The sequence below is a fragment of the Malus sylvestris genome, chromosome 2 (genome assembly GCF_916048215.2).
Source record: "Malus sylvestris chromosome 2, drMalSylv7.2, whole genome shotgun sequence".
In the NCBI taxonomy this organism is placed as follows: domain Eukaryota; kingdom Viridiplantae; phylum Streptophyta; class Magnoliopsida; order Rosales; family Rosaceae; genus Malus; species Malus sylvestris.
The window spans coordinates 4,760,271-4,784,969 of record NC_062261.1 but is presented as its reverse complement, the minus strand read 5'-3'; the positions used below and the strand labels follow the sequence as shown (position 1 = coordinate 4,784,969).

Genomic DNA, 24,699 nt, shown 5'->3' with positions numbered 1-24,699 from the left:
TGTTACTTATATTGATGATGCTTCACGAAAGGTTTGGGTGTATTTGTTAAAATCCAAAGACCAGGTGTTTCAGACATTCCAGGAGTTCCATGCCATGGTGGAGAGGGAAATTGGAAAACCTCTAAAGTACCTTCGTAGCGACAACGGTGGCGAGTACACATCTCACCAGTTTAGAGAGTATTGTGTGAAACGTGGCATACGTCATGAGAAGACAGTTCCTGGAACTCCACAACATAACGGTGTTGCTGAAAGAATGAACCGAACCGTATTGGAGAAAGTCAGGTGTATGCTGAGGACTGCAAAGTTATCTAACCAGTTCTGGGGTGAAGCTGTAAGGACAGCCTGCTATTTGATCAACCGATCTCCATCAGTACCATTAGGTCTTGATGTTCCAGAGAGAGTATGGACTAGTAATGATGTGTCTTACTTTCATCTGAAGGTGTTTGGTTGCAAAGCTTTTGTGCACGTGCCCAAAGAACAGAGATCGAAGTTAGACTACAAAGCTACACCGTGCATCTTTCTTGGTTATGGCGGTGAAGATTTTAGTTACAGATTATGGGACCCATACCAGAAGAAATTTATTCGAAGTAGAGACGTGGTCTTTTATGAAGATAACAATTGGGGATTCGGATAAAGAGGCACAACTAGATGGTGCAGTCAGAGGAGTTGATCCATTAGCTTCAGATGAAGAAAGTCACGATGACATCCCTGAAGTAGCTACCAATGAAGTATCTGCAGAACCAGATAATGCTGATCAGGGGGAGCCTGATCAAGATGTGTCAGACCATGAGATTGCTGATCAAGGGGAGCCTAGTCAAGAAAAGCATATTCAAGGAGAACCCAATTAGGGGGAGCCTCCAGCCCCGCAAGAGAATGAAGATCAGGTCAGAAGATCTAGCAGAAGTCGAAGATTGTCTACCAAGTATTCTTCATCAGAGTATATCATGTTGACTAATTATGGAGAGCCCGAAACTTATGAGGAGGCCAGAGCTCATAATGACAGTGATAAATGGATGAAGGCAATGGAGTTAGAGATGGATTCCTTATTAAAGAATGGTACCTATGAGCTGGTGGAGCTTCCAAAAGGCAGAAAAGCATTGAAAAACAAGTGGGTGTTCAAATTGAAAAGAGACGACAACATGACAAGGTACAAGGCTCGTTTGGTTGTCAAAGGTTTTGGTCAAAAGAAAGGAGTTGACTTTGATAAGATTTTCTCACCGGTGGTGAAGATGACTTCCATTCAAGTTATCCTTGGTAGTCACAAAATCAAAGTTGGAATTCTGCATTAAGGCTGCTGGGATGGACTCCAGGTAACTTGGAGTCATGATCGGAATTCCTCCCTCATGGACTGGAGGGGGAGATTGTTGGTATATGGTCCAGCCCATGATTAATGTTCTAGATTATTCTAGTAAGCAAGAGAGGTTGCTAGAGCATGCTAGACAATTCTAGCATATTATTAAGTTGATGGAAGAAGCTAGAGAGTACTAGCTTCCTTGGTTGCAAATGGAAAAATCTAGAAACTACAATTTTGTGGCTAGTCTAGATCTTTCTATGCTAGAGGTTTGAAGAATACACTAGAAACTAGTAGAATGCCAAACCCTCGCTTATAAATATGGGTGTGATGTTGTAGTGAAGTAACCAATTAAGAACCAAGTGTGAGTAGCAAAGGATCAAGTCCAAAGCTAGAGTTCCACTCCAAGAGTGAGAGTGAGAGTGTTCCACTACACATTGTGAGTGAAGTTTAGAGTGATAGAAAGTGTGTGTCATACTTTCTTGTATCCATCAAGCCTTGTCCTTGGCTTGGTAAGACTACTCTTGTTGTACTCATCTTTTTCATATAGTGAAGATTGATCCTTGTTTTGTGGACGTAGGCATAAATTGTCGAACCACATAAATTCTTGGTGTCAATTTTCTACTTTACCTTGAGCATTCTCTATCTTGTAGTACCAACATTCCTAACAAACAGAACCTCCATTTGATCTAATTGTGATTGTTGCAAATCACCCCCCCCTACTAAATGAGTCTTAATTTGCTTGTAAATGATCAGGACGACGTTGTCTTTGCTAAGGGCTCATTTAATGGACTAAGGGTAGTCAGGATGGTTGTGGAAGACTGCTTTGTTTATAAAGTTTCTGCTGAATCCCTTATCGCCAGGGTTACAAAGGAGGGTTTGCATGGTTGGAGTGCGATGAATGGTATTCGAGATTTGCATATATGATTTGTTGAGATCTGGATGGGGTTTCTTTTCAATGAGAATTCTAGACGTTATGAATATTTGGCTAAGTATACTACTGAGACATTACAACATTCTTCTTAATTGCCTGCATTGCACAATTGACAAGCTATATACTTGACTTGCAAGCTAAGCCACTAACTAACCAAGTAACAACCCTGTACTCTCAGCTAATAAATTCACAATAGCTAATTTGGCAGGCATGTCACCCATTATTCCAACATTTATAAAATTTCTACGATCAATTACAAGAACTACACTAGTATCATATCAGATTACAGAGTAAAGGTTTCCAGTGTATTTGGTTAATTAACACCCACAAGGCGTAAGATTTTTGGTTCTGTGTCATTCTACCAGACATTTTGGTGTGGAAACTTTTCCCGCCTACACCAGCAATATTGTGATCATACGTCGTCACCCGGATTCCTTGTTTGCAATGTTCATCACCATTCAAGGAGTATGGTTATGCAAAACCTTTATAATTGCGTATGGATTATGCTGATGTGGGCAAAAGGTGGATCAAATTTTTGTTAGGGTTTTCTAGTAGCTACCAAAAATTAATTTTGTTAGGGTTCTGTTCTTTATTAGAGTCGCCTTTAATTTTTGCATTTCTTAATAATTAATAAGAACTAATTGAGTGTAAAAAGAAGTTTAGATAATTGAGTTGGGTTTTCACAAGCAAGGGTGGTTTTTAGGAACTAATGTTGGATACAAAGATATAATAAATACATAAATCAAATAGAATGTGAACCACCTTATTGCTAGCCCATTGTAAGTGAGATGTCTTATGTTCGATTCTTGCCAAAGACGAATTTGAACCATATTATTACTAGCCCACTCTATAGCCCCTTAGTGTAGATAAATATCGTTTGTTAAAAAAAATCAAATAGAATGTGACTGTAGATATACAAAACATTCGAATAAAATTATGATATATTTACATTGAGGGGGTTAGAGAATAAATTGGTTGCCACTCGCCAATCCCGAGATTCAAATGTCACATTCCAGCCCAGGCGAGACCACTTTCTGAGCTCGACTCCACCGTAGCACGATATTGTCCGCTTTGGGCTCCGACCACGCCCTCACAGTTTTGTTTCTAGAAACTCATGCGAGAACTTCCCAATGGGTCACCCATCATGGGAGTGCTCTCGTGCGCTACTCGCTTAACTTCGGAGTTCCTACAGAATCTGAAGCTAGTGAGCTCCCAAAAGGCCTCGTGCTAGGTAGAGATAGAAATATACATATAAGGCTTACATGATCCATTCTCCTACGCGATGTGGGGATGTTACATCAAATCTAAGACCTCTCACTTACAAGTTAAGAGAAATACCACTAGACTGAAATACTAAGAGCTAGTTTGATATTGTTGTGCTTTTAAAAAAAAATTGTTTCTATTGTGCTTCGAGAATAAACAGTTGTAAAATAAAGTTGTTGAGTTTTTGATAAACTTTTTTTATAAGTGCTTATAGAAATAAAATAAAAACAATGTTTGAGTGTTTGATAAACCTTTTTTTTTCAAGTGCTTATAACAAAAAAAAAAAAAAGTATCTGAGTGTTTGATAAACTTTTATATAAAATTAATGTGGATATGTTAAATGACTAAAATGATATGGTATTGAATGTGTTATAATAATTGTCAAGGAGAATAATGCAGGGGCAAAAATTTTAATTTTATAAAGTATGCGGAGGTATACGTATTGTTTGAAAATTTCATTAAATGGGCACTGTTCACTATTCTTTGAAAAAAAAACCTTTTTTAAAAGTATGATAGACTCTGTTTCTACTTTTCTACTATCATTAACAATTTTTTTTAGAATTTTTTTTTTTTAAGCAAACACATTTGTTGTGTTGCTCCAAATTTTTAATCAGCTGCTTTTTTTAGAAACACCATAATCTCAAACCAACAGACAAACACAATGTTAATCCACACCTTCTTATTTTGCATTTTATCATTTATTTGTGCCATTTGTTTTATGATAGCCTTTTAGTGTAAGATTTTCATCTAATTTTAATCTTGAACAAAAGCTGTAATTTTATTTTTTTTACAAATTTTTTGTGGCCTTTCGGTTAAGAACTTTTACCTTTGCCTCAAGACCACGATTTGAAATTCCGGCCCCCTTCACTAATATTGCTTGCATATAATAATAACTAGCACGCGTGAGAGTGTTTTTTCCTAGTCATGAGCCCTACGCGGGACTTACAAGTTTTTATTAACTTGGGTTAGACACAACTTATAAATTTATATTTTATTTTCGGTATTTTTATTTACCAAGATACTTTTGTTAGACAAAGTTAGAAATACCAATCAAATCTGCTTTATTACATTGTGATCAAGTACATGAGAAATTTTTTATTGTGACGAGAACACGGATGGTATAACATGTGTTTTTATATAAGTGGTGAGAAATTTTACCTTGTAAGTTATTAACTTTTTGACACATATATCCCACCATTTGTATAATAACATGTGGTGTACCACCGCATGTGCCGGTCGCATTGAAAAATCTCTCTAAGTTGAGAGAGAGTTTCCTCACAAACAAAAGCTCTCATCAGATGAACCAAAGCTAACACACCACCATAAACTAAGGGTTATCATTTGGAGCATACAGAATTTCTGCATTCCTCTGTCTCTTGCCCCTCTCTATCTTCATATGTCGCTTTTAACTTCCTCAGGTTCCATAACCTTTAAATTGTCAAAGTCGTAACATAACTGGCCTGCATCTTGAGCGGTCGAAAGTACTTTAAGCCCTGTACTCGTCTCTTTTAGTCGGCAAACAATCCATTGCCTTGAGCGGTCTAAATCTCTTGGGCTGATTCATGGGTCTAGTACTTTGATCTTTCAGCACTTGTGGCTGTTCTCTTTGTAAAACAATTACTTGTTCATCACGAGGGAACAATTTACAAAACTTTCAAGCTCTCTCTCGCTAATTCTCTATGCACTCTTTTCTGCATTTCTTCAATTCTCACATGGTATCCTCGCCAAGAAACAATCCGCGCTTCCGCAATCTCCTTGAAAATTTCTCTTTCTCTTCTCAATCCTCTAGTTTGTACAACTTCGGAGATAAAATTGGGCAAGTACAATCATCCGATTCCCAAAAAAATTGGAGTTCTTGATCATGAAGATCCACTGTTTGATAAAATGCAGCAGTGAAGAGATTTTTCTCTTCCCACGGTATCAAATCGGCCGGCCTCACCTTCAACAACAGCTGCACCGGTCTAACCTGTGATCAATGTTTTCTACGTAGTTCTACACATATCATGGACACATATAATAATACGTGATATGGCAGGGACACATATAATAAAATTATGATATATTTACATTGATATGTTTCTGGAGAGGAGAAGACGGTCTCTCGAGGAAAGAGCCGCATGCTCAAAATCTCTCAAAGTTTCTAGGGTTGAGGGGAGATTTGCCAAGCTCTTTGGTATTTATACATATCACCTTGAAATCTTCCAAAATCCACCAAATCACAAATCCGTTCAAATCCACTTTCTTTTTCAATACACCTAAACTTTTAGAGACTTTCTAAAATTATGATTGAATACGCCTAAATTTATAGGGAATTGTAAGAAGTTTTTAAGAATCTCAATTGAATACACCAAGACTTTTATAAAGTCTTTTAAATTCCCAATTAAATACACCTGGAATTATTAATTCCCTGAAACTCTCTCGCAATCCTAATTGAATACACCCCCTAAGAGTTTCGAAAATCTTGAGATTCTTAGAGCCAAAAAGGTTGAGGATGCAATTAGAAATTTGGATGAGATTTGCCCTGGATTGATTCGATGATATTGACAACCGATAACTCATTCCTCCCTCAAGTACAATTCAACCAACAAACAAAACCCATTGGGGACAAGGCACAAATGAAATACTTTTTCATGGCAGTAGTAAGCAGTAATAGGTCTTTTAGGCCATTTCCAACCGAAAAGTGCTAAACGTAGCCTCATCCAGAAATATAGCCTGCAAAAAAATATTTTTACATAAACATTGTTAGACCATACTCATATACTATTTCCAATCGAATGGGCTAAATATAGCCCCCTCAATAATTTATTAGTATTAAGTTTATACTTTAAATTTGTTGGTTAATTAATTAAACTACGTTGGATGGTTTCAAATCTAGTCAGTGAATTTGAATCAATTATTGCAACTGAAGAGTTGGGCCCCAAAAAAGAAACTGCGAAAGGAACTACAATTGGCCAACACGATGCCCATATGGCCAAATAATGGCCTGATAGACTCCAAAGAATTATAGCCAAGTCATCGGTTGGAGGTGAGTTTCTGGACAAATTAGGCCATTTTTAGGCTTTTAAACCTTAAGCCATCTCCATTGGAAATGGCCTTAGCTCCTCTTGTTTCTTTCTTTTCTGTGTAGGCATCCCTGTCTCACTTATCCACAAATGGCCCAGCATACCGGAACTCCTCCTTCCTGGCTCATGTCTATATAGGACCACCCTCTTAAATTGAAAACAAGTACATTTAGAAACAAACTATTGAAAATGAAAATCCTAAATAAAATGGTTGGAAAACAAGAAATGAAAAAAAACGATGTGTGAAACAAAGTGAAAATTTGCATATGCTGTTGATGCTTGGTATGTATGGTATGGTATCAGTCGGGAAAACTAAAATGACTGATTTCGTCTAAATGATATTACAACTAATATAGGAAAGGATCCCCCAATTCTCCCTGGTGAAAGGTTTTTGTTCGTCATGATTTCCAATTAAAAAGCAAAACAACTCATTTACTTTCAGATATTCATAGGGTTATGCTTTTGTACTATATTTATCATCAAGGAAGGCTATTATTTTCCAGGCCGTAGAGAAATCATGAAATATAATTTGAGAAAGAAAATCCTAAATAAAATCGTTGGAACCAAGAAATGAAAAAAAAACAATGTGTGAAATGAAGAGAATATTACATCAGAAAAAAAGTTTCAATTTTTACTAATTTTTACCTAATTTTCAGTTTACTGCTATTATGATGCATATCATCTAACAATAAATTAGTCTTATACCTTTGTTTCTCTTTTCTTTGTTTTCATGAGAAATTAATTATCATTAGCAGCACTATAGAAAGTCATCTTTCTGCATTATTCTCTGCTTCATACATAATTACATGATTTTAGGTTTCATATCTAGCTTTTAGTTGTAGATTACTTATTGTTGGAAGTTAATCTGATTCAGCCTCCTTAATATTCTGTTTTAATTTAAGCAACTCAGTTGTAAAAGCTAACGGCTAGATTTTTTAATATCCTTATCTATAGTGTAAAGCTATCTCACGCTGGACACATGTATGTCTCATATTAGAGGTAAGGTGTATGGCTTAGATGAACAATAGCACAGTTGTAATTTGAAGACAATGTACCTGAGGTTGTAGCTAGATAAGGATGAATGTAAAGGAATGAATGTATTAATGAAATCAACTAGAGGAGCAGCTATGATTTGCTTACTCTAAAATTCTCTATAAACATTCTCTGAAAATTCCTTTGTTCTTCATCTTTTCTCTCTTAAGTTTTACCTTAAATCCATCATGGCCTCAGAGCCTTAGTTCGATCTGTGAACTTTAGGGAATTTCCAACAAGAAAACCCTAGAAATCTACTTTTCATTGGGAGCGATGGCTAGAACAGTAGGCAATGACTTGAAAGCTCCAATCTTTCAAGGTGAAAACTAAGACTTTTGGAGAATAAGGATGAGAACCATCATTGAGTCTCATGATCTTTGGGATTTGCTGGAAAAGGGATATGTAACCCCAGCTGTGAAAGAAACTCTCACGAAGGATGCTAAAGCTTTTGCCTTTATTCAAGGTGCAGTCTCTGACATCATATTTCCAAGGATTGCAAATAAAGAAACAACCAAAGGAGCATAGGACATTCTTCAAGAGGAATACAGAGGTGATAAAAAGGTTAGAAGAATGGAACTTACCTCTCTTAGATGTGAATTTGAGTACATTAAGATGAGGGAAATGAACCACTTAAGGACTATCTTGTTGGATTGTTTGATATTGTGAATCAAATGAAGAACTATGGTGAAGAACTCACAAATCAAAGATTAGTGCAAAAGCTGCTTATTAGTCTAACAAAGTCCTATTATAACATTGTGTCACTTATTGAAGAAGCTAAGGACTCATATGTAATCAGTGTTCAAGAAGTGATTGCATCACTAAGAGTAGTTGAGCAAAGGTTAGAAATGCATGCAGTAGATTATACAGCTACTGATAAGGCCTTTCAATCACTCACTATTGGTAAGAAGAACTATAACACTAGTGGACAGTCAAGCAACAGTCAAAAAGAGAAGAAACCATGGAAAGTGAAAAATAAGAAATGGGAGAACAAGGGTGGTAGTCTTGCAAAACCAAATACCACTGAAGGAACACAGAAAGTGGCTTTCAAGATATGTGATAAATTGCATTATGGTGCTTGATGGTTCAAGGGTAAACCCAAATGTCACAAATGTGAAAGATTTAGTCATTTGGCTAAAGATTGCAATAGTGGTAGAAGAAACCAATAGGTGCAATTTGCAAGCCAAGTTGATGAGGAAGAGGCTAATGTGTTCTTTGAATGTAGAGTTGCAACAATAGAAGAAAATGAGAGTGTGTGGTATATAGACAATGGCTGCAACAACCACATGACAGCCCACAGGTCTACTTATTGACTTGGATACAACCTATACTAGCAGAGTTAAAATGGGGAATGGAAACATAGTGGATGATGTTGGTAAAGGAACCCTGATTATAGACACTAAGAAGGGGAAAAGATACATCAGAAAAGGGATGTTGGTACTTGTGGTGGATGAAAACCTACTCAGTGTAGGACAGATGATAGAACATAGGTATTTCTTTCTTTTTGGTGATGATGTGGTTGAAATTTATGATGACAGGACCCTGCAAAATCATGTCTCCAAAGTTGAAATGAAGAAAAACAGAAGATTTCCCTTATTGCTGAGATTTCTTGGGAATCTTGCAATGAAAGCAACTATCAATGAGTCATCTTGGATATGGCACAACTGACTAGGCCACCTCAACTTTCAAAGCTTGAAAACTTTGCAGAACCAACAAATGGTTCTTAGCCTACCTAAAATAAAAATTAAAAAAAAAACTAGTGAAGTGTGTGAAGGATGTAACTTGGGAAAACAACACAGAAGCTTTTTTCCAACTGGTCAAGCATAGAGAGCATTAGTGCCATTGGAACTGATCACAGTGATATTTGTGGTCCAATGAAGACTGCTACACTTGATGGCAATATATATTTTTTGATTTTTGCGCAAAAGAGGGAACATTTCTTTGTACGACCAAGCACTGGAGAAACATCCAATTACACATGTGAAGCAACAAAAAGTAGAACTAATTACCTTAATTTCCACCTTTGTTTGGTGCATCTAGCTCATCGTAGTATATATCAACCAGACGATGTATATTTGCCTTCACTAAGTTCTTCTCATCAATGCTACTATCTCCGAGTGTCAAGTAGCAATCCATCATAGCCAGCCAGCTATCAGCTGCCTCACTCATTGCATAATGAAACAGAAGAAATTCTTTGTGAACTATAATTGAATGAATTGTAATGGATTGCTAGAGAATGCTCACTCAACTCCGACAACAAAGAGAGATTCACGATCCATAAAATACCCAGGACTGAATGTAATACAACCCAATTTGCTATAAAACATAGTCAAATGTATACCTTGGTTTAAATCTAGTTGTCATAAACAGTTTTATGAGCTCCTCTTCTAGGTCTTCTTTGGAAAGCTTAACTGGTTTGATAGAGAGCTCCTCACCAGTAAAACGCTGTCATCTCCCAAAATTTGTTGTAAGAGAGTTCTCTTTGCGGTGTGTAGATTAGGGCATTAGGCACGTTTGGACCCCAAATTAACATTGGGTCTATGAGGCTCAGACTCACTTTTTCACTTAATGCACAGATGAATATTTATGTTGATAAAAGTGAATGGTGTGCAAGCTCAAGAATTTAAAAGCATTTTCCACAAGGCTTTGTGGGCGGCGAAGGAGGATTCTCTCCTCTCCTAATTTCTCTCATCTTCCCTCCCTTCCTATTTGAACGGTCACGGTTAAGCTTCGTCAACATCTTATATTGTTTTTTTTATAGAGACAATAAGACAAAAAACAATGTGTGAAAGGAGGAGAGAGAAGGGGATGAGAATAGGAGGAGAGAGAATCCTACTCCAGCGGCAAAACCCTCTTTCACATTGGACAGTTACCGAGGAAAGCCACTTTTTGATGCCATTTTGGTAGTTTTGAAGGGATGAAAACTCAAGTTGCAATGTAAATTTTTATCTCCTGTCAGTAGTCACATCAACAACTAGGAGAAGAGAGAATTACTTCGAAGGGAAAATATGTTCTATATAAGGTAGCAGAAACGCAGAAGACAAGGACACTCAACTCACAATACAAAAACTTGCTGCAGCCTACCTTTTCCAAATTCCTTTGAAATTTGACATATCTCTGTAATTGCATCTGCCACATTGCCTATATTAAAACTTCATTTCAAAAGTTTTATGTCCTTAAGTGACATTGTAAATTTTGAGTGACCCTCCAAATTTTGCCCGAGCTGGCAAAAGTTCTCTGTCTTTGCTTTTTATGAAGTATGTAGTACAGTTAAATTTGTTTGAGAAAACAACTTCATCCAAAACCTGTTCATCATTTGTATTGAGATGTTGTGAATAAGAAAGCCTCTAAACAATGCATCTTTATTTCACAAGTTTTTATGCGACAACAGAATAACAGAAGGATTTTGAAGCAAAACTTAAAAAAAAAAAAATTAGAAATGCGAACTTTTACTAATAGAAGTATTGATAGCCAGCAAGTGGCTTTACAAAAACTGAAATAACAAAAGAAAATAAACACAAACGAACAGAAATTACAATTGAGCATCCTTAGCTAGGGCAACAATCCTAGCATACACAGTCTTCATGTCAATCTCCAGCCTCTCAGGTTCTTCAACTGCGATGTTGCTGTTGACCAACTGAGCATCCAAAATATCTACTTGTTGACTTGCACTTCGGGCCTCAACCACTTTCACAGCTAGTTCACTAGCCAAGCTAGCTTTCTCAGCTTTCAGTTTGGCCAACTCTTTCTCTAGCTGCTGAATTTGTTGGTCCACTACAGAAATACTATCCCTAATTTCGGTTCCTTCTCCAATAAAAGATTTCAAAAGAGTAGAGAACTCAGAGTGTTGGAGTTTCATTTGTTGCATATCTTCAGCCTCTTTGGCAGCTTGGAAGTATTGTTCCTGCAACTGCTTTAGAAACTGGAAGAAGGATTTAAAGGTCTTGAATTGCTCTTCGGTGATCTCATTAAGCTCATACAGCTTCTCAAGTGTACTCTCAGCTTGATTAAGCATGTCGCGTTGGAAGTTGACATCAAAACCACCTTCCAACCAGTGTTTGAAGGATTGTTTTAGATCTTGAGCTTGTTGGACTGATGGCTTCTGGCTCGGGGAGTCAACCTTTTGCTTGAGTTTCTGAAGTTCGAGCAAGACCTCAGGGAGGGATATGTTGGGATAAACGACAGCTGGAGGAGTTGGCTGTTCTGGTAAGTTGGATGATGAGGAAGAAGCCTTTTCTTTTTGCTTGTTGCTCTGAGAGGGTGTGCTAGGCTTTTCCTTGCTAGCATCAGGCACAGAATGAGGAACAAGGAAATATGTGTTGTGAGCTTCTTTTGTCGAGCTAGGGTCCTTCTCTTTCTCCCCTGACGAACCGTCATTATCCACTACTCCAATTGATGGGGTATGGGGAAGGTTGATAGTTAGATAGGCCTCTTCATGTGTGGCTGGTAAAGATGGAGCTGCTGAACCCTGAAATCGAAGTGAGGCAATGAAAATCACGGTAAAGTTAAAAAGGATAACTGCAAAAGTAAAAATAGATAAATGACAAAGAATATACCTGTTCGGGAATTCTTGCTACCTCTACGGGCACTTCAACATTCTCAGCCTCTATCAAAACAACCTTTGATTGCTCGACGACAGGAGGTGAAGGAGAGTTGTTGCGCAAAGGGAAAGTGAAAGGCTCCATTGACATCTTAGGCTCTGCATTAGCACCAGAAGGGCCTGAGGGATGAACTCCTGAACTCCCAACCTCATTAGGATAAAGGATATCTTGGAGAGGTTCATTCATGACTTGATTCTTTTGTTCCTGCTAGAACAAGCGGTTAGTTATCCATGGACAAGAGGCATAAGAGAAAATTAGGATTTGTGAACCACAGAAAAATGTAAATTGAATATCTAAAGGATGACTTATAGCAGCAACAACATTTTTATTGTGGTTTCTCTCGTAAGTTAGGTGAAAACTCACCACCTTTGAAGGAGATATTATAGTCTTGGGCCTAGTCTTTCTTCTGGTTGAACTCCGACAATCCTGTGTTAGAATTCATCAGTAAGTTATATAAACTAACAACTCATCAAAAAGCACTTAATCACTTGTTGGCTGCTCTCTTCTTCTTCCTACAACTATCTCAGAAGCTTCACCTATTTTGAGACCAGTATCGGGCCTAGTCCTCTTTCTGGTTGAAGTCTAGGAAGCCTCTGAGGCAAGAGTGTTGAGCCTAGCCTTAGTTCTCCTCTATCTGAGCATCTTTGATGAAGATGAAGAGGTAGGAGAAGTTGCTCGAGCCCGAGAACTAGCATCTTTTATGGCTATATCTTCATATTGATTCAAGGCTACAACAAGAGGGATCCACTAACTTCCATACCCTTTAAAGGGTTGGGGAACATGAACTTATTCATCTAATAGAGCAAGAAGTCCATGTGCTCTTGATCTCTATTGGTGGAGAAGGACGAGGGGCCATACTTGCTTTTAAAATAGCTGAGAAAGCCAAAGTAGTAGGTCGCACAAGCCTGAAACTCTGAAGATAGATACTTAATCTTCACTGTTGGTAGAGTGGCCTCAACTTCTCTTTTCTTCTTCTTCGACTGCAAGTCCCAGTGAGACGACTAATCCTTTGAGACGTCAATACACCTACCTCATGGCCACATACCAAACAGCTGAGCCATTCTGAAATCAAAAGTATTGGTTGCATTATTCCAGAATAGCAAGGCTGCACTGAGCAGTTCGGGCTTCAGGGTCACAGAAGATTTGGACATCATAATTCAGGTCGTAAATCCCATTCAGTGCCCATCTTGCTATAAAGAATGGTTCTCGAGCATCAACCCACTTCGACCACTCTTGACCAGAGGCGGTCGGGAAACCTATAGAAGCGTTACTCCACCTGGTCGGGCAAATTCCCTTCGAATTAGAATAAGGAGAATGAGAGAGCTAGGTGGCTGGAGGCATATTGTTCTCAACTGCATCTGACATTTCTTGGTACCACACAGGGTCCAAATAGTAGGATTCCCATGGTGAAAGTAGACTGGAAGGTTCAGACCACCTTGCACTTTGTAGAGTGTTCGATCGAGTTCTAAGGCTGGTAAGACCTTCATCAGACTCATGACGAGAAGCTGTTGAAGTCGACATGGAAGAATTGATTGAGAGTTTGAAATTTTCTGGAACGGATAGTTGAATTCAGTTTTCGGAAGATGATATTATCGATCTTTCGAAGACTTAAAGTTTTCTGGAAACTGAAGGTGAAGTGAAAATTGATAGCGTGTTCCCTTTTATATCCTTAAAAATTTGCCCGTTAGAGCTAGTGGATTAGAGGAAAAGTTTATGCTAATAACGGTCACTTAATGGTGATAACCCCCTTCCCGACAAGCCGAAGGTTAAAGGTTTTTTATAATTAAGCCTAAATTAAATTGCTTAATTACATTTAAATGGAGTAACATTAGCCCTGTTCGAGGCTCAATCTCTTGTTAGTAGTCACATCAACTACTAGGAGGAGAGAGAATTACTTCGAAAGGAAGATGTTAGAACTAAAGGGCAAATTTGTTCTATATAAGCTAGCAGAAAGGCAGAAGACAATGACACTCAACTCATAACACAAAAAGACTTTAAACCTCTGCAACCTACCTTGTCCAATTTACTTTTGTAATTTGACTCCTTTGTAGCTGCATTTACGTTTAAATCTCTGCTACATTGCAAGTAGTATCGATTGTCTGTGGTATCTCCTGTCAGTTGATCACAATGAAAGAAAATCATGAAACAGAGAAAGTGCAACATATCTGACCTTGAAAAAGTTGAACCGGAGTGATAGAAGTAGGAGGAGGAGCAGAAGACGGGCCTTGAAAAAGAAAAGTACGGGCATCTTTCGAAGGAGAATTCGAGGGATAGGAGTAAAAAGCAATCGTAAAAGAAAAACAATCAGAAATGACGCGATCCATGAACGAAAATCTGACCTTCATGAACAGGACTGATAGGAAGAGCAGATGATGGGCCTCGAAAAAGGGATGTACGTGCAGATTTCGAACGTGATGCAGGGAAATAGGAATGTAATTGCTTCTGTCCTCCACTAGTACTCCCTGCAACTCACATAGCCAAAGTGCCAAGTTTCAAAGAGACGGATTAACGGTCCATTACTAATCAACGGTTCACTACTAATCACATCGATATTGTCCTAGTTTACATCTATATATTAGAAGTGAAACCTTTCTTTATATATTTTAATTCATTTAATCAATTGATAGTTTTCCGTAGGATTCTTGCATTCTTCGAGAGAATAGCAGAAATCGCTTTTAAAAATAATCAGCTAAGAAAACCCGATCAACCAAAACAAAACAACCCATGAAGTAAAAATCTGACCTTGACGACCAGGACGGATTTGGGAAGCAGAAGACGGGCTGTGAAGAAGCGGAGAAGCAGCAGGGCCAGACTTGGAAGGGGAAGGGGAAGGGGAAGGAGAACGAGAACGAGGGGCACATTGGTACTTTTCGCGCAGCAAGAACCAGATGTATCCACTGAGGTTTTTGATCTTTTTTTTAGTATTGGAAATTTTGCCGAGGAGTTCGAGTGCCTTCTCCTCCCCCAGCAAACCCAGCCTCCTTCTCAAATCAGCGCCCGGCTGCGGCTGCTTTTTCTCCTCACAAATGGCGTTCAGTTTTTGCTCCACCGGCAGGGGCAGAGGCACATGGACTTGCGGTTCTGGGCAATCGTCTCCGGCCGTGGCCGCCGCTGCTGAGCGTGGCTGGGAAAAAGTTCCAATGGCGGAGGTGGGGAGTTGAGAGTAACTGAGAGAGGAAGGGTCGGGATTTGACAAAACAGGTTCATCGAAACCAACATCCGCAATCTCTGTGTAACTGCGTTTGGAGTTGCTGGAACCGTAATTATGCGGATGATCCATTAGTTAACTTTGTAATTAACTGGGAAGGAAGAAAGGAAGGAAGTTTGCTGACAAAATCCAGTTGATTTCAAACCGGGTGTTTAAAAGGAGCTACTACGTACTATTCCTTTTTCCATTCCATTTCTTCTTCTTCATGTGATCTGAATTCACATGACGTCCCTCTGCCATGTGAACCAGACCAAGTTTATATTTACACTTTTTTGATCTTGGGATGAACCGGACCAATTTTTCTGTGTACAGAGACTTTGGATTGGACCAAGACTCCAAGCTGAACCATGCGCGACAAGGTAAAGTGGTTCTTCATCCTTCCTCGAGAAGTTACAGTACCTTAGTCACCAAGTATATCATCCTTTTTCAGCTCTTTTCTTTTTCCTTTAGGGCTCTTTTATGCATGGTCCACTGGTCCATTAATTTTTTAGGGTTTTAACGAAAAGTTCACGGTACTGTTTACTTTAACGAAAAATTACATTTTTACACTAAAAAGTGAATCATAATACTATTCACTTTATCCTTTATTTTGTCCTTATCGTTAAAACTCAAAGTTTTCAAGCCATTTTCATTAGTTTTCCTTTAATTTTTAGAGAACTTTAACGAAAAATTCCCTATACTGTTCATTTTAAAGAAAAATCATATTTTAAGTCAATTATGGTACTATTAATTTTATCTTTTATTTTGTCATTTTCATTAAAAGTCAAAGTTTTCAAATATTTTTCATTAATTTTCTTTAATTTTTAACCAATCTGACTCAATTTCAAACCATAAATCACGTTTTAATATACGAAAATTAATGAAAACCTCTATTTTATATTTTTTACATGGTACGTAAACCACGAGGTCATCATCGTTGTGTTCGGTTTAATTATATAATATTTTGTATAAATTCTTTTATGCCTGATTCGTAACAGTAAATCTGCTTTATGTGTAAATTGTTGAACAACTTTACCTCCATCTCCATGTGCAGCTTAAGATTCTGTATAATGATGCAGATGGAATTTTCAATAAAAAAGACTTTTCAAGCACCAATAAATAATATAATAAAAGAAATATTATCGAAATTCTCTCAAATTGACATTCTTTATAAACTTTTACATCTTATACTTTTTACATAGATAATACTAAAAGAGACTAAATTTGTAAATTAAATGATGTGTCATTAATATATTGAGCACGTATATCAATATTTAAGTAATAATCTAATCATCAATTTTCATTTCATTTATTTTATAAAATTTTGTTTATAAATTTAGTCCCATTGTATTACCCTTTACACAATATTTATAATATTTAACAAAAATTAACGTTAAAATATAAAATTTACAAAGATTCCACTTTGAGATAGCATTTATGATATGGAAGAATCCAAATAATATTATTATTGGGATCTGCTGCCTTGCTAAGTGTCAGGGACACAGTAGTCAACTGTTGGATTTTTTTCAGAAGCTTACCAAACATGGCAAACACTTTCATTGGTGACGGCAGAGTTTGAGATTTTGTAGTAGAAAAATTAAATTAAACTTATCCAAAAACAATTAATATGATGACGAGTAAAAATATTTCTCAGGACTTTTGCGTCTTTTCTACTTTGACAATGACATACTACAAATATTTTTCAAATGACTATCATATTGTCATTGTGTTTAAATTGAAATTTCAATTTTTGCATGTCTCTTTTCACTTGCCCTAATTACTGGAACAATCCACCACTCGTAAAAGTAGTGCAAAAATCACTTTCTTAAAGATTTGTTCCTTCATTCCAACAGAATTTTATTGCCTTTTCACAATTTTCGACTCTTATGTTATTAAATTAACTGATTGATAATCAAATATTTGGGAAATGATTTTTGCTTTTTCATATATAGTCATGAATAATGTTACATTGCATTATTAATACAGCATTTACTTGCACACGTCTTGCCTCCAAGCACGTTCACAAGTTATACACAGACGATACATAGCGGGGGTGCCTCGGTCCTCGGATGAATATTTCAGCCGAGGAACTTGAGCCCCCGTACCCCTTTCATTAGAGGATATCCTTGAGAACAGAGAACGAGACTTCAAACGTGCGGTCCTCGTGTTTGGTCTTGTAATACTTACAGAGAGCTGAACCTGCAACTCTCCATGCAAGCCCACATTTCCCTATATCGTTTACTTTCCAAGCGTAGTCATATGCGAAACGATATATGGCGAGTGCCTCGTTGAATATTTCATCCAAGGGCCTCGTGCTCTTCTCGAAGTCCTCACAGCCATACAGAATCTGCAAAAATAATTTGAGACAAACCAGTGAGAGCAGAACAGGCACCGGAACATATGACAAGTCCCGAAATGTTTGTTCATTAATCTTACCTCTTTATACCGTCTTATGATCTTATCAGCAGCTTGATTCTTGCCCTCTTTGTCATCGTATTGCAAGACACAGTTCATTTCACTCCTGTACTGCTCGTAGAGTTTGTACCACTTCTTCAAGCACTGCTCGGGGAGTTCTTCAACATCAAAACACGGAAGTTTTTCCACTACTGCATAAGGGCACAAGAGCAAAGTCAAAACTCTTGTTTTTCTATGGATAGCAACGTATGTAATATGACTAGCTAATATTAAAACATTTCATCACCTTTGTCAGAAGTGTCTTCCGGTTGATATTCCTCCACTGCGTCGTAAATTGATCCCAAAATGGAAGTTGATTTGTAGGAGTTGGGCTTATCCATGTAATGAGGGAATGACCGCGGTTTCAAATCATTGGGGATTTCGACCTGTTACTCAGACGTGAAATTCAAGTTTTAAATCATCGGAGATCATACACAAACAGAAAATAACCAAACACTAGCTACTGAGTTCCCATTCCAATGCATGAACTTAAAACAGCAAGAGGGTGAGAATGTTCTTGCACCATATGCAATCGAATCAAAGGGTAATCGAAGATGGACAAAAGTTCCATTTGTATAACATCCAGGAGAGAAAGTAAGATAATAATAAAGTCATATTGATATCATTCAATAACATGACTGAAGCACAAAAGAACAGAACTAACCTTTCGACATTTTTTTGGAGCATCCAAAGCATCGTAGTATAAATCAATCAACCGCAGCATTTTTGCCTTCGTAAGGGTTTTCTCATGACCATCTCCCAGGGTCAAAAATTCATCCATATAAGCCAACCAGTAGTCAGAAGCCATACCCATCGCAAAACTGAAAAAAACAGAAATTATTTTGAGCACCAGAAACATAAGACTTGCTGTGGATGAAATGTTCGATTTATAAACAAATTTAATACAAATAAGCATGAACCATAGCCAGAGAGTTCCGTCTCAGTCTCAACAAATAGGGAGATCTACCATCTGATATCATATCGAGAAGAATGGAAACCAAATTAAAACGAGGTCCAACAATTACTTGATACTTTGTAAAGGTCAAGAACGTACTAATCGTTAATAAGGAAAATTCTAATTTAAAGTTTCCTTTTGGCAGTAGAATTACTGAACTATGCTACCTTAAAGCATTCAAAACGATATCAAAAGGTTCTACTTAAGCTAAGAGCATTAACCATCGAGAAAATTGTAACTACAACACATTTGGAACCTAAATAAAACCAGAATTTCAATGTAATTCAACCAAAATGGGTCTAATACAGATTCACCATACCTCGGTTCAAACCTGGTTGTCAAGAATTGTTTAAAGAGCTCATCCTCTATATGATTGGGCAAAAGCGCACTTGGTGGTAAGGTGGTGGCTTTGGGCGTTGATGAAGTATCGATCCAAGGTTCACTTTGTTTGAAACATTCTAAAAGCTGAAATAATTCCAAGAATTAATGATGAACAAAATTATTTCCATTCCATGCATAAACTGGTTAAGTAGTTCTGGATGGTCTGTGCATGTTGAAGTTTCAAAATAATGACAAAGTAATCATGCTTTAGGTAAATGCCAACCCGAGGGTTTCTTGAGACCCAATATAGATCGCCATCAAAATCTCCACCACCCATTTCATCAGCTACTGAACGCGAACCTTTGCGAGAGAAGAATATAGCAAAGCCACTATTTCCAACAAATTCTTTCAACTTCTCCACGTAGGTGGCCTTCAAAACATGAACATCACCAAAATGTAAACCTGGATGGTGGTACACTAGCACCTCTCCTTGAATTGGCCCGCTGTCACTGCAAATATCATTAGGCAGAAAATTAGCCCTTCAAACGATAAGTGAACCATATCTGTTGACATTAAGATCCGCATGGATCGAGAAAGCAACAATGCAGAGTAACACCTTTAGAACAAATGGAACAAGAAAACAATCCAAATAACTAATACCATATTATAACATATACTACAAACAGTTCTAAATGCAAAATTTAGTTCATAATCTGTAGAAACATAATATACATAATACATTAGTGCATCTATAACTCCTAAAGCAAGAAACTACGAAAACTTGTACAGCATAACCATATAATACCTTCTTATAACATAGATCAAAGATTTTACATCTCAGTTGTTCGGATAAACATTTTACCAAACTACAAATATTGCCGTTGCAGATTAATTCATTCCTTCTATGATTCTATCGTACAACATGTAATCAAGCGATTGTATTTTATGAAATTGTTTAATGAATTTTGTGTAACAGGAGAGGATTAAAAAATGCCAGAAATTGTACATACAGAAGAACGCAAACTTGATCCTTTTCCAGAATCCCTGTTGGATCAGTAGTCCCCATCAACATGTAACTCTGAGGACTAGAAATTTTCCCTCTTTTAAGACTGGTATTTTCCTCTTTCTTCAGGAATGACAAACGATGTTGCAAATATGATTCTTCTAGAGGAATATCAGAAGAGATCATCTTAAACGTGTTGTAGTCATCATCCATCCCGCCGTAGCTAAAGGCAACTGCAAATACAGAAGATGAAGGAACGAAACCCATCAAGGAACTAGAAATAGTGAAAGGAAAAATAAATTTGATAGAATGTTATTTAATCCATGGACATGTATCAAAACAAGAATTTGGCAGCCATTTGAAAAGAAAGAAATATCAGCTTACGTTTGGCTGCTGCACGCCTATTGCAGAAAACACCATGAGTATTTTCCAGATCTTTCATCAGTAACTCCATGAAATAATCTTTCGGCACCCCTCCATGGCATAGAAGGGCTATTAAATTCCTTGAAAATTTTGTATTCCTAGGCTTTGTACTGGAAGATGAAAACGTCAACTTAAAATCTACGCCTTCAATAATTTGCTCTGCATCTGAAATTCTCAACTGCAGGGGGAGCAATACAAACTTGGCAAACATACATGCTAGATAATGGGTGTACCTTACTCCAACTATCTCCAACGAATTCACTGTTTGACCATCCAGCATCTGTCGATCTGTCTCAACTTTAATCATTGATGGTCGAATCTGGATCGTTTTTTGTGGTAGCTACAACGTTGGACATAGAAGATTGTAAATAGTATAGGACGTCAGAAATTTAGATAATGAAGAAAACAATGTTAATCAGAACTATTCTCTAAAGTTTTCATTATAATGCATGAACCTGTAATTGGGGTTGTATTATTTCGATTTACTTCAGTAATGATGAGGGCATTTCCATAAGTAAATGAAAGAAATCATACCTTTTTATTGACCAGAAAGGTTCCCTTCACAGCACGGCCCTTGTAGAAAAGTCGGAACTGCATGAGCAAAGGCTACAGGGGGAAAGCAGGGGGAAAACAAAAGCACAAAGGAAATGAGAATATATTGAGTGAACTTAATTCAAAATCTCCAATTTACCTAAAATATAGAATCACAAACCTCAAAGTATTCATTGCTGAACTCTTTTTTCAGTAATTCTTTCGGACAAAGTGAAGCCAAATCCTCAGATATGAATCCAGTTCCATCTGAATGTATAAGAGGCTTCCCGTCTCTATAGATACGATTTTCGTATGCATCCTGCAGTTTATTGAAAACAAAAAATAAAAAATAAACTGCATGGTAAGATTAAACAAAAGAAAAGGATATCTAAATATAATTAGGAATGGCAAGATTTACTGGAAAAGATAGTTTGAGGATCGTACCAGACAATAATCATCATCAATGTCGTCAACCCTCACAAGAGACCAATCTTTTACTTCTAAGCTCTCTGTCTTAGACAAAATGAGCGAAAACCTGAATCCCCGAGAAAGATGATAGCTTAGAACCTTAAGGAAAAATGCTTCCATACAACATCAAAAAAGAAACTTTTTGTGTTATAGACAACGACATACCTAATCATGTAGTTGCTCACAGTGGACACAGTATGTGGATGCATGAAAATGCATCTGGCTTCATGAATCGTTTTATTAGATATTTTATAATCTTCTCCCCTGTCAATCGCGGCACTAGAGTCCACACGGATAAAGTAACACTTCACAGGTGATGAAGTCGGGCTTTTTTTCTTTTCTTTATTGCCACCATCTTTGAACACTGATTCATAACCATATTAAGAAAGACAGAAATAATGATCAATCGTACTAGAATTCTCAATAACTGAATGAAATGAACACAACAGATTAAACTGTTGAATACACGTTAAAAGTTCACCAGTGATAAATGGTCTAAATAACATAAAAATCAGTTTCAAAAATATAGAATCCCAAGTTTAAACCATGTCATCATTCTCATCCTACTTCCAGTATGTGAAGTAACATGATAAACTATACTTTTGAGCCAATCAAGAAAAGAACAAGAAAGAATAAGATCAAAGTGGTTAAGGAAGTAAAACATCTTCAAAATTGTGAATTCAAATTTCACATAAGAAGGCATTAAAGACATACCAAAGAAACAATATCGGCGCAAACCAACAAGAATCCCTTCTCTAGCGACCTTGCTATAGTCAGCATAAAGGTCCCTCTGCTTCCTGGTATCCTTCACATCGGCAAATTTCACCACTAAAATGCTGTCGTCTCCTAAAACTTTCTGTAGGAGAGTTCTTTTTGCGGTGTGTAGATAGGGGCCCTGAAAAATAACAATATATCAGGTATTCGACGTCAAGAAGGAACTACAAACAGATTACCCATATGCAAGCATGGCGACACGTGTTTGTGGGCGATCACATTTATACTGGGGGTAGGAGTAAAAACCTTAAAATTGTAGCTCCCATCCACAGCGACTTCACAATGGTAGACGTATGATTTTCCAGACTCCCAATCCAAAGTCTACATCCCACCGAAAACATGAAAGGGACATTAGGGCATTAGGCATAAATACTAAAAGTAATGGATATAAGATTGGCTGATGCCAGTACTAAAGAAGCCAGTGGCAGTGAACAGCGTTAAAAGTCCAATTTTCTTTACAGGAACTTCAATAAAAAGTAGGCCAAGAGTGAAAACCAACCAGCAAAGATTATGGTAATTCACTAATTTAAACATAAACCAGCTTTGAGAGTGATACTCACCCATTGTCGGTTTTCCTTGCGAGCATATTTCCTACCCAAAGTTTCCCAAATTGTGTTCTCAAACAGCTGCATTGGCATATCTTTCCAACTTCTAATAGTCTCTGGTGTTAGAACATCTTCTAACTTCATTCTAAAAAAATAGATACATAAGTAAAGACACCTAAAAGCAGGCAAGTAAACGGTTTAACCAAGAGGAAATTCAGAAGTAGAACCAAATAAGCCACAGTCCAACTTTCACATACCCTCCGGCGTAATTTAATATCAGAAACTGTCTCCTGAATTCAAGTTCGCCTAGAGCTTCTAATTGTGCCTGCCCATCGTGTCTTGGTTGGTCTACAACCAAGGACTGATTAGTGAGAGCTCCAAAAATAGATAGCTATCACAAACAAACAGTTGATCACGATGAATGAAAATCATGAAACAGAGAAAGTGCAAAATATCTGACCTTGAAAGAGTCGAACCGGAGTGAGAGAAGACTTAGAAGTAGAAGCAGAAGACGGGCCTTGAAAGAGAGAAGTACGGGCAGCTTTCGAAAGAGAATCCGAGGGATAGGAGGAATACAATGGCCTCTCTCTTCCTCCACGATCTGCAGGTTGCTCTGTAACTCACATAATCGAGACAAAAAATGGGTTAAAAGAAAAACAACCAGAAATGACACAACCCATGAAAGAAAAACTCAACGCGAAAACCTCACCTTGACGAACAGGAGTGATAGGAGCAGATGATGGGCCTTGAAAAAGAGATGCGCGTACAGATTTTGAAGGAGCTGCAGCGAAATAGGTATGCAATTGCATCTGTCCTCCACTAGTACTCCCTGCAACTCACATAACGAAAGTGTCAAGATTTCAATGGGACGGACTAACGGTCCACTACTAATCACACCGACATTGTCCCAACCAACAAACAAGAGAATTGTTATAAAGGGTCATCGGCATTATTAGAAGTGAAACCATTCTTTATACATTGTAATTCATTTTATCAACCGGCAATTTTCCCACGTGGGATTCTCGCATTCTTCGACAGAAATAGCAGAAATCGGATATAAAAATAATCAGCAAAGAAAACCCATCACTGATCAACCAAAAACAAAACAACCAATGAAGTAAAAATCTGACCTTGACGACCAGGAGTGATTTGAGAAGCAGGAGACGGGCTGTGAAGAAGCGGAGAAGCAGCAGGGCCAGACTTGGAAGGGGAAGGGGAAGGAGAAGGAGGATGAGGGGTACATTGGTACTTTTCATGGTGGAGCAAGAACCAAATGCATCCACTGAGGGTGCTGATGTTGTTAATGTCACCAAGGAGTTCGAGTGCCTTCTCCTCCCCCAGAAATCCCAGCTTCCTTCTCAACTCGGCGTCCGGCAGCGGCTGCTGTTTCTCCCCACATATACTGTTCAGTTTTTGCTGCACCCGCGGAGGCAGAGGCACGTGCAGTTGCGGTTGTGGGCAATCGTCTCGGGGAGTGGCCGCGGTTGCTGGGTGTGGTGGGGAAATGCCAATGGCGGCGGTAGCGGGGCGGTGAGAGTAGCTGAGAGGGAAAAGGTCGGGATTTGAGAAGACGGGGTCATCGAAATCAACACCCTCAATCTCTGTGTAACTGCGTTTGGAGTTGCTGGGACCGTAATTAGGCGGATGATACATTGATTAACTTTGTAGTCAACTGGGAAGGAAGGAAGCAAGGAAGGAAGGAAGGAAGAAAGGAAGGAAGAAGTCTCAAAAGACTGGAGCTTTTTGAGTTCAGCGTTGAGTGTGTGTGAAATTAAATAATTGCAGGGAGGGAAGTTTGCTGACAAAATCCAGTTGATTTCGGAGATGGTGGTTTAAGTGGAGCTACTACTTTATACTG

The 24,699-nt window shown here is 37.9% G+C and overlaps 2 protein-coding genes across 9 annotated transcripts in view; both read right to left on the bottom strand.

Moving 5' to 3' along the window:
- Window positions 1-24,699, bottom strand: part of LOC126596248 (probable RNA-dependent RNA polymerase 5) — a 30,485-nt gene extending 5,786 nt beyond the window's left edge. Inside the window, exons 1-20 of one of the 3 annotated variants that reach the window (XM_050262771.1) lie at window positions 23,972-24,693; window positions 23,551-23,670; window positions 23,302-23,454; window positions 23,099-23,189; window positions 22,857-22,986; window positions 22,543-22,617; window positions 22,237-22,417; window positions 21,688-21,886; window positions 21,499-21,589; window positions 21,236-21,373; window positions 21,058-21,129; window positions 20,757-20,863; window positions 20,485-20,633; window positions 20,108-20,333; window positions 19,381-19,606; window positions 19,096-19,241; window positions 18,486-18,642; window positions 18,069-18,207; window positions 17,804-17,973; window positions 17,567-17,714 (exon numbers count right to left, since the gene is read on the bottom strand). In XM_050262771.1, coding sequence (XP_050118728.1) covers window positions 17,567-17,714; window positions 17,804-17,973; window positions 18,069-18,207; window positions 18,486-18,642; window positions 19,096-19,241; window positions 19,381-19,606; window positions 20,108-20,333; window positions 20,485-20,633; window positions 20,757-20,863; window positions 21,058-21,129; window positions 21,236-21,373; window positions 21,499-21,589; window positions 21,688-21,886; window positions 22,237-22,417; window positions 22,543-22,617; window positions 22,857-22,986; window positions 23,099-23,189; window positions 23,302-23,454; window positions 23,551-23,670; window positions 23,972-24,494 — 3,241 coding nt within the window. In that variant the 5' untranslated portion in view covers window positions 24,495-24,693. Of the gene's footprint in view, window positions 1-17,566; window positions 17,715-17,803; window positions 17,974-18,068; window positions 18,208-18,485; window positions 18,643-19,095; window positions 19,242-19,380; window positions 19,607-20,107; window positions 20,334-20,484; window positions 20,634-20,756; window positions 20,864-21,057; window positions 21,130-21,235; window positions 21,374-21,498; window positions 21,590-21,687; window positions 21,887-22,236; window positions 22,418-22,542; window positions 22,618-22,856; window positions 22,987-23,098; window positions 23,190-23,301; window positions 23,455-23,550; window positions 23,671-23,971 lie in introns of all 3 variants that reach the window. The other 2 variants (XM_050262778.1, XM_050262785.1) reach the window with 2 other exon arrangements.
- On the bottom strand, window positions 11,013-15,736 carry LOC126596268 (uncharacterized). Of its 6 annotated transcripts, none has more exons than XM_050262795.1 (7): window positions 14,923-15,736; window positions 14,520-14,642; window positions 14,351-14,404; window positions 14,194-14,279; window positions 12,544-12,606; window positions 12,136-12,387; window positions 11,013-12,047 (listed from the first exon to the last, which is right to left on the bottom strand). In XM_050262795.1, the coding sequence occupies exons 1-7, from the start codon at window positions 15,458-15,460 to the stop codon at window positions 11,112-11,114; spliced, it is 2,052 nt and encodes a 683-aa protein (XP_050118752.1). In that variant the 5' UTR covers window positions 15,461-15,736; the 3' UTR covers window positions 11,013-11,111. The 6 variants fall into 6 exon arrangements, with proteins under 6 accessions (XP_050118752.1, XP_050118768.1, XP_050118777.1 ...); XM_050262811.1 differs by having other exon boundaries at window positions 12,547-12,606; XM_050262820.1 differs by having other exon boundaries at window positions 12,136-12,384; window positions 12,547-12,606.